Below are 9,886 nucleotides of genomic sequence, written 5' to 3' on the forward strand. Positions count from 1 at the left end.
CTCTGGTCAGACCCTACCTGGAGTGTTGTGTCCAGCTCTGGAGCCCTCAGCACAGGAGAGGCATAGAGCTGTTGGGAGAAGGGCCAGAGAAGGGCCATGAAGAGAATCCAAGGGCTGGAGTGAGTTGGGGTGTTCAGCCTAGAGAAGAGAAGGCTCTGGGGAGACCTTGGCTGCTATATCTGAAGGGGCTCCAGGGAAGCTGGAGAGGGACTTTTGACAAGGGCAGGGAGTGATGGGACAAGGGTGAATGGTTTCAAACTGGAGGAAGGGAGGTTGAGATGAGATCTGAGGAAGAAATTCTTCACTGTGAGGGAGGCGAGATGCTTGTCTGGGTTTACCAAAGAAGCTGTGGCTGCCCCGTCCCTGGCAGTGTTGAAGGGCAGGTTGGATGGGGCTTGGAGCAGCCTGGGCTGGTGGGAGGTGTCCCTGCCCATGCAGGGAGCTGGAACTGGATGGGCTTTAAGGTCCCTTCCAACACAAACCAATCTGTGATTCTATGTCACCTCCTGGGAGGGGTGAACTCTGCATGTCCTGGGGAGACCTGGCATCCCTTGGACAAGTGTGGGTCCTTGCCCAGGAGAGGGACCTGCATAATGCACCTACTTTCCCCCAGGGCCACCACCCTGGGGCCGGGACAGAGTGATCCCTCCCACATTTACGTGCAGCGTCGCAGCAGGAGGACACAAGGCAGCGCATCTGGCGCCAAGGTTTATTGCAGGTGGTTTCTCCCCCCATGGGTAGCAGAGCTGGGGGGCACCGGGGCCCGGGGAGGGAGCAGGGCCTGAGCAAAGCAGGAATACATGGATCGCATGGGGGAATTTGCACTGCCCCCCAGCCAGGACAGGGGTGGGGACACCGACCCCAGACCCACACACCGCCGGGCGGAGGTCCCACTGCATCAGACCCCGGAGCCACCGCCCCCAGCTGGGGAGGAGCTGCGGGCACACGGGATGGGCAGGGGGGCTGGCACGGGGCTGCTGGGGGGCACGGGAATGGGGCACTGAGCTGGGGGCGGGGGCACTGCCACAAAGTGCCGGGCAGGGTCAGCAGATGTCCGTGGGCTTGACCAGGATGAGGGAGGATGCGCAGTCGCCGTTGTCGCAGAATCCCGGCCAGACGATGTGGTTTTTGGCATTGAGCAGCACGTTCTGACACCTGTCGTACCACCAACCCCCGTAGCTGCTGGCGCAGTTCCCACTGTACTGGTCCTGGTCCTTGTCGGTCGTGCTGAACTTCATGTTGTCGTGGATGCCCCCCTTTTTGGGGTGGTAGCCGGTCAGGTAGTCATCCCCATCCCCAGAAAAGCGGCCCAGCCTCAGCGGGTACCCGCTGGCTTCGCTCTCCACCCTGAAGATGTCATACTCAGCATAGTGGGTGACGTTGGCCTTGTTCCTCACGACGAAGCGCACCTTGTAGGTGCCCTGTTGCGTCAGCAGGTGCAGGTATTCGGTGCCCAGCCAGTGGTCGCTCTGCACGTTCCCGAAGCCGTACTTGTAGGTGGTCCAGGATTGCTTCCACGTGAGCTCGGTGTCATGAGAGTTTCTCTGGACCACGGTCCAGCCCTTGCCCTCGGTGTCCATGTCACACCAGACGACGCGCGGGGGGGACCGGGCGGGCTGGATGACATAGACCCCGCTGGGGCTGTTCCTGAGGAGGTGGCTGCAGTCGGCAGGGAAGGCTGTGGGGGCTGTGGGGGCACACACAGGGTGGGGTGGGAGAGAGAAGGGTCATTTCAGGCTCTTGGGGCAACAAGGAGGTCCTCTAGGGGGATGAGGACTCTGAACAGAGAGGGCTGGTTTTGTCTGTGGTCTGCTCCACACCACTCCACGCTCCCTCCCCAGTGCGAGTGGCTTTTCCACTGACCCATCCACAGGGCAACCAAAGGTGTCTAAGACAGTGGCCCTGGTAAAACCCCTTGGATCTATTTCTCATGATGTGCTGTTTCATTTGGAGCCTTCTAGTGCATCTGGCCAATAGACGAGGGGAAAAAAGTTCCTCAAGATGCCAGTGATGTCCTCCAAGTACATCTAGTCCTCACAAAAGGCTCTTGGTATATTGAGCTGCAGCTCTTGCAAGGATCAGAATTGTCTGAAACGTTTCACTGGATGAATACACGTAATGAAAATCTATGTTTTCCCTGGGGACCAGGGCATAGCAAAAGAAGGTTAAGTTCTACCTTGATCTCACGGGGTTCTCTGCCCCCAGCTTGTTGCCATTACCTGTTAACAGGACTGACCTGTTGTGACTTATTTGCCAAAATCATTTGGCATCAGATTTGGTTTTTTCTTGTTTTGTATCCAATGAGGGACAATTCCCTGTGAGTAATTCCAGGTCAGCCCCCGGAATGCTGCTTTCCTTGGGCACACAGCTCCTGCAGGGAGTGTTCCCCCCTCAACTCACAGGGAGGAAGGGAAAGCTCCTCATCCAACAAGGCATTAAAAAAAATAAACCTTGCTGGGAGGTTCTCTCCTAGAACTGAAGTGTTAAAAGGCACGAGCGGCACAGAGCGTCCTGCCCAGGGAGGGGGTCTGGGCAGAAACCCCTTGGTTTGGGAGCCACCAAGGGGGTGAGGGTGGCCTTGCAGGAGCCACAGCCTGGGGGTTTGGGTGTGTGGGGGGTTCTGGTGAGCCAGCCCCCCAGCCCCCCACACTCACGGCTCCGGGAGCTGGCGGTGGGCACGGCCGGGCCGGCACTGGCGCCGAGGAGAAGCATCAGCAGCAGCGTGGGCAGGAGGACAAAGTTCCTGTGGAGCCAGCGTGTCCCAGCTTGGAGGCCTAGGGAGAAAAGTGCTCATCACCATCAGGATCCCTGGGCAGCTCCTGGAGAGCTCAGACCAGGACATGGACAGGAGCAGGGGGGTCCTGGCGTGGGGGGAGCTGCCCCTGGAGGGGTGAAGCTGGGTGAGAAGTGACGCCTGGTCTGCCCCTTCCCTGCACCAGAGAGAAACCTGCAGATTTGTTCTTTGAACCTACAGCCCAAGAGTAGCTAAGGGAGGACAATGACACAGGAGAGAGTCATTTCCTAGGGGAGAGGGAGCACAAGAAGCAGTTCTTTTTGGAGTGCTCAAGCCTTTTACATAAGCCACACCAGCCCAATGACAGCCAGCAGGAAACCAGACCCAAGGGAAGGCCCTACTGCACAGACACCAGCTCCCAGGTGGACAGGAGGAATTCACCTGGGCCCACACAGTGACACAAGCCCAAAGCCCCTGTGCTGGCCACCAGCATGCCCTGCACCAGGTTAGCTGGGTGAGATGCCATCATGCCTGGGGAAAGACCCCTGTGCCACCACATTTGCCACATGCATTGGTCAGGAAATAAGGACCAAGTTGGAATCAGGGTCTCCACATTAACCTCCCTTGAGGCCACAGGGTGACAGGGCACAGGAAGCCTGGAGAAAGCACAGGCTGGTACCAAGCACGTGTGTCATGTGGTGCTTTGGTCTCATGTCCCTTCTGCTGCCAGGGTGTGTGGCATCATCACCCAGGCAAGGTCACAGCTGCTGTCCTGCTGATCATCTGGTGCCTTAGCCAACTCACCCCTCTCAGGTCTTGTTTGAGCCCAGCACCACGCATGACAGCTGGGAAGAGAACTCACCCATCACAAGAGCACAGCTGAGCAGAGAAGCAGGAACCTGGTGGTGCTCCCTCCCATGCCCAGCTCTCCACGGTGGCTTTTATAGGCACAGCACACCCCCCACCTTGGGGCCACACTTCTTGTTTGCAGAGGCACTTGCAGACTGGGACTCAAGTGGTTTTCAGATCCCATGCCAGCACCACTAAACCCCCTGAGGGCAGGAGGCAGGTCCAGCCAGCCAGGGAAATGCGATAATCCCCCCATGATGAGGGACTTCAACTGTTGACTCTTCCAGCTACACAAACACTACCTGGGAATTGCTCACTTGGAGCTAATTCTGGAGAGCCATGATCAAGCTGAAGTGCAGAGACCCAGCTCTTTAAGGATGTGCACACAGAAACCAGCAAAGGAGGAGAGATTAAACCTCCTACTTGCCTGGTCCCAAAAGTGACGTTGGAAAGATGAGGTCAGGTCCTCAAGAAGCATGCCTACCTGCCAACTCCCTGCTGGCAGCTTTCAGCAGCAATGGTTTAAGTTACTGGGCTGGAACCAGCGTCCAGCAGCCAAAGGTCATTGTATAACCAATGTCCCCTGGCAGCCCAACCTGCATGCTCTGGGTAGAGGGCTCCAGGTAACAACCAAGCAACTGCAGATACCTCTGCCATTTTCCTTCCCAGTCCCTGTCTCTGGTCTGGTGAGACCCTTCAGATCCCAGCCCCAGCAATGTCAGCCAGGGTTTCATCCCTCCACAGGCCTCTCAGAACAGATTGGGAGAGCTGCTCTTGGTGCCAGGGGGTGCTAACAGCTCCATTCTTTGTCAGGCCAATTTTAAGAGGATAAAGATGTGGCCCATCTACTTTCATCTCCTGTGTTCATTTCAGTAGCCTACTGACCACGTCTTCTTCATGGCACAGCTTTAAACCTCATGTTCCCAGCAAGGCTCCCACCAGACTTTCTGGACTGCAGGAGCCCACGTCGAGCAGTGGAACTTGCAGGTCTGGATGGACTTCTCCAAGATAAGGGATTCCTGGATCAGCTTCCATCTGCACCCTTAGGTCTCACCCCTGCTTGCACCGTTAGAGGTTGGGAGCCCTTGTCTGCAGCCTTATTTAGTCTGAGAGAACCATAAAAGCAGCACTGCCAAGGCCATTGAGGTAGGAGGGCACAAGCTGCCCTGGGAAGAGGGATGGCAGGTTCCATGTCCCCTCCCTGTAGGGACAGGGGAGGTGGGTGAATCAGAAGGTCCCTGGGGCTGCTGCCAGAGCCAGCACTGAGCCATGGAGCACCTGGGAGCATGGTGGGTGCCTGGGCAGGGCTGGCAGGAAGGCTGCTGTGGGCAAGTCACCACTGCCATCATGGCTGAAAACATGAACGTGGACCCCAGGGGCATGGAGAGGAGGTCCTGCCCTGCCCCTGCACCAGGCCCCACTGGGCTGCTCCAGATGGAAACAAGGGCTATTTCCTTCAGTGAAACATTGGGCACCTTCTCTGCAGTGCAGCAGAGACCCTGCGCTGGACCCACTCAAACATTTCAAATATTTTATGTCCATTGCTGCTCATCCTGTCCCTGTGCACCTCCAAGGAGAGTCACAGAATCACAGGTTAACAGTGTCATTTGGGTTGGGAGGGACCTCTGGAGGCCATCTAGTCCAACCCCTGGTCAAAGCAGATCTGAAAAATCAGGTCCTTGTCCACTCTAGCCTTGAACACCTCTAAGAACTGAAGCCCCACAGCCTCTCTCTGGGCTTCCAGTATTTTCCAAACTCATCTTAAAAGAAAAAATCCCTATTTCTACCTGGAATTTCCATGTTCCAAATTAGATCCATTGTTTCTTATCCCACCATCCTGCACATCCTTGCACAGCCTGGCTCGATGCTCTCTGTAGCCTCCCATGAAGGAGCTGTAGTCAGCAAGAAGACCTCCTTGTTGCCTGCTCTTCTCCAGGTCGAACAAGCCAAGTTCCCTCAGATCCTCCTGACACACTCCAGGCCCCTGACCAGTCTGGTGGCCTCTGCTGGACTTGCTCCCACCTGCAAATGTGTTTCTTGTAATGAAGGGTCTAAAACAAGACATGGTGCTCTGAGAAGCCTTGGCTCCATCTGCTCCCCACCCTCCCACAACAAGACCCATCTCAGCACTCCCTTCTCCAGGCTGAACAAGTCCATCTATCTCAGACTGTCCATATATCTCATGTACTCCTGTCTTGGGGGTCTTACCAGGGCTCCTGAAGTTCCAGTCACTGTTGTGCCTGGGGGGCTACCCCCAGGACTAGGGAGTTCTGTCTAGGAAGAAGCAGGAAGTTCCATTTAAACATGAGAAGGAACTTATTTGCTGTGAGGGTGACAGAGCCCTGGGACAGGCTGCCCAGAGAGGCTGTGGAGTCTCCTTCTCTGGAGATATTAAAAACCTGCCTGGACACCCCCCTGTGCCATGGTCTGGCTCATGTGGTGGTGTCAGGTTATAGGCTGGACTTGATGATCTTAAAGGTCTTTTCCAGCCTTGGTGGTTCTGTGATTCTGTGCAACCTGCCCTGGGTGGATCTGCATGGAGGTTGGACTAGACGATCTCCAGAGGTCACTTCCAACCCTGACCATCCTGCCATTCTGTGACACAGCACCCCAGCTGTCCTCTTACATGTGGAAGTGGATACTTTTCCTTTCCTCACCAGAGGATTTTTCCAGATGCAGCCCAGAATGCAGCAATGAACAGGCCTGTGCCACCACTGGGGCTCTTTCCATGCTGAGGAGGAGCTGAGCCCCAGGACACAGCTGGGATTTCAGAGAAAAGCCTCTGTGGCCTTACCCCCATCTGCTTTGCACATCCTAACCCAAGCACCAGCCACAACCTCCTGGGAAAGCTGGCCAGAGACTGGGAGCTGTGGGTGAAGCTCTGCTGAGGGCTGCTTGCTGCCCTTGTTTATATCTGCTGCTGAGCAAAAGCAGCAGCACAGCAGGGACAGGAAGCCTCCATGATTGTCTAGGGTCAGAGAAACAGACTGGTTTGGGTTGGAAGGACCTTTGAAGATCATCTAGATCCAACCCTCTGCATGGGCAGGGACACCTCCCACCAGCCCAGGTTGCTCCAAGCCCCATCCAACCTGCCCTTCAACACTGCCAGGGATGGGGCAGCCACAGCTTCCCTGGGCAGCCTGGGCCAGGGTCTCACCACCCTCACTGAAAGAAGTGTCTTCCTAAAATTCAGTTTAAATCTCCCCTCTTTCAGTTTAAAACCATCACCCCTTGTCCTGTCACTACAGCCCCTGCTAAAATTCCCTCCTCAGTTTTGTTATAAGCCCCCTCCAGGCACTGGAAGGTGCTCTGAGCTCTCCCTGGAGCCTCATCTCAGGCTGAACACCCCGTATCTCTCAGCCTGTCCTCAGAGGAAAAGAGCTCCAGCCCTTGGGTTCCCCTCGTGGCCTCCTCTGGACTCAGGTAGCCATTCTCAAGCAACCAGCCAAAAGCCTGGCCTGGTCCTCCATGGGCTCTGGCCAACTCGTCCTGCCCAGCACAAGGTGGGTTCTCATAACTCAGAACACTGCAGGTGTCAATCCTGGGAGAACGATGGGCTGGAGTTTTCTATCAGGAAACCACGGTGTGAGCACCCCTAGGAGCAGGGAGAGCCTTGAGGTGAGACCATTTTACATCAGAGTCACGTCAGGACTCCCCAGGCTCCCTTGTGACTGCTGGGAGGGCTGGGGGGCCCCAGGTGCCCCTCACACCACGGGCGGCACCTTCTGAAGGTGGGGGCACAGTTTGCCAGGAACCCTGGAGTGCCCGTTCCCTGGAGGCTCTGCCAGGTCCCCAGTGGCTGTTGGGCCCAACCCCTGCTTGGAGAGAGTGACTTACACCCGATATTTGGTGGGGCTGCCACCCGGGAGGGGCAACATCACCTGGATGTTTACTTTCCTTGATGCTGAAGTGTGCAGAGCTGCCCCGAGGATGCTGTTCCCTGGGGAAACCCTGTGGGAACAGGGGGGCAGCCAGGCCCTTGGGAATCATTCTTGGCTGAAGGTGCTGGGCTCCTTGGCACCAGGTTATTTGCTTTGCCCCCGAGGAAAGCTCTTCAGCTCCACGAGACACGGCCCTCGTTGTCACCTCATGGCAAAGAGCAAACAAGCCCTGAGCCACCAGCCCTGCTGGAGCCCGGGGACACGTGCTGGGCTCTGGGTCTCCTGCCTCCACCCCCTCTCCTGCTGAGCCCTATAACTTTCAGGACACCCCTCCAGCCAGGCCAAACCAGCCCAGCTTCCCACTCCACAGGGTCCCTGCAGAGGCAGCATGGGTGAGTGTGGGATGGGATGGGACGGGATGGGATGGAGCTGCTGGGTGGAACTGCTGCTTTGTGGCTGCAGGTCACAGCATCCCAGCACTTCACAGGGCTCCCTTCTCCCCATGCTCCAGCCATCCTTGGATGCACTGGAACAGGCTGCCCAGGGAGGCTGTGGAGTCTCCAGCTCTGGAGATATTCCAAACCCACCTGGATGCAGCCCTGGGTAAATTGCTCTGGGTGATCCTGCTGCAGTGGGACAGTTGGACTAGATGGTCTCTAGAGGTCCCTGCCAACTCCAGCAGTTCTGTGATGCTGTAATCCCAGCACATCTCAGCAAATCCTGGTGCACAGTCCATGACATTTCTCCAGGCTCACTGTGCCCTGGGCTGGGAACTGGAGCAGGACTGTGTGTGTTCTGATCTTTTCAGGCTGTACCAGTGCAGCCTTGGAGTGTCAGACAGACCATTTCACAAGCCTGATATTTACCAAACAGTCTTCACAATTTTGGGTTCTCCAAGGAAAGTATTAAATACCCTGGAATAGAAAATGGATTATTTTAGATATTCTTGCTCAAGGAGCAATATTGAATAGATCTGGAGGTTAGAAGTTCTGCAGCAAATTGCTGTCCCTAGAAGCACAGCCTAGGGGGCTGATCCTCCTGGATCTGCATCTGCCCCCCATCCAGACCTCTCATGGCCAGTGTGTGGGAATGGGTGAGCAGCAGAGGGACTATTGTTCCTCTGGGGGTCTAAAGAAGATGTGGCTTCAAACGTGCCTCTAAACACAAATGCATCAGATGCTAAATGTTATGGAGGAACTGAGAAGTGGGGAGGCCTCAGCTCCAGTCCTGGGGCAGCTCTGGGCCCCTCACTGCAAGAAGGAGCTGGAGGTGCTGGGGCAGGTCCAGGGGAGACAAGGGGGCTGGGGAAGGGACTGGAGGGAAGCTGGGGGTGTTTAGCCTGGAGAAGAGGAGACTCAGGGGGGACCTTCTCACTCTCTACAACCACCTGAAGGGAGGTTGTGCTCAGGTGGGGTTGGGCTCTTTTTCCAGGCAACCAGTGACAGGATAAGAGGGCCTGGCCTGAAGCTGCTCCAGGGGAGGTTTGGGTGGGACATCAGGAAGCACTTCCCCATGGAGAGGGTGATCAGACACTGGGATGGGCTGCCCAGGGCAGTGGTGGAGGCACCATCCCTGGAGGTGTTCAGGGCAAGGCTGGAGGTGGGACTTGGTGCCCTGGTCTGGAGATGTGGGGGTGTTGGTCATAGGCTGGACTTGATGATCTGAAAGGTCTTTTCCAGCCTTGGTGATACTGTGATTCCGTGAAATGTGTTTAAAAGACCTTTGCTGTAAAACTACAACCAGCACGAGTGCCCGAGGTGTCTCTGAGCATTCCCAGAAACAGTTCTTGTCTCTGGGGTGGCTGTGATCCCACACAAGGCTTCCAGGTCAGCATCACTGGTCATTTCCCAACTCAGTCATCTCAGGGAATGGTGCCAAACCCAGTTACCCCAGGTCAGTGCAATAGCTTTGGCTCTGCTCCTTTCTGAGCAGTGGAGGGTGAGCTCCATGTGTCCTACCACAAACAGATGTCCCCATGGGCTGATGCCTCCTCACTCTCTAGGAATCATGATAAACTTGCTATTTTTGGTGTGCTGGTTTCCCAGGCTACATATGGAACTTGTGAAGGAGCCCTAGAACTACATGAAAGATAATTTGTACCAGCCAGACAGTAATTCCTGAAGGTCTGAGCTGTCCCTCTTGGTCATGCTGCTTTCCTGCAGAGCAGGGAAATGCCCACCTCCCTGCCCAGGGCTCATTCCCACCTGGACATCTGGCTTCTTACTGCCCACAAACCTGGGCTGTAGGCAGGTGGAGTCCCAGATTACACCATCTGGGAGCTGGGAGGGAAGGGGATTCCTCCCTCCATCCTCACTCTGCTTGTTATCTCCAGCCCCAGGGTTTTACCAGGATTTCTGATACCAGGGTTGGGACAAGGTCTTCTGTGTCAAAACCCACCATCAGCAGGTGCTGGCAGCTCCCT

At 56.1% G+C, this 9,886-nt stretch overlaps 1 protein-coding gene across 1 annotated transcript; it reads right to left on the bottom strand.

The window, feature by feature from the left end:
- Positions 1–898: 898 nt before the first annotated feature.
- Positions 899–3,260, bottom strand: LOC104397760 (fibrinogen-like protein A). Its single transcript, XM_010007774.1, is given in 4 exon segments — positions 899–1,093; positions 1,095–1,707; positions 2,693–2,774; positions 3,176–3,260. Coding segments are annotated over 4 exon segments (975 nt in total).
- Between the last annotated feature and the right edge of the window lie 6,626 nt (positions 3,261–9,886).

This window comes from Chaetura pelagica, unplaced genomic scaffold (assembly GCF_000747805.2).
Source record: "Chaetura pelagica isolate M959 unplaced genomic scaffold, ChaPel_1.0 scaffold590, whole genome shotgun sequence".
Lineage (NCBI taxonomy): Eukaryota > Metazoa > Chordata > Aves > Apodiformes > Apodidae > Chaetura > Chaetura pelagica.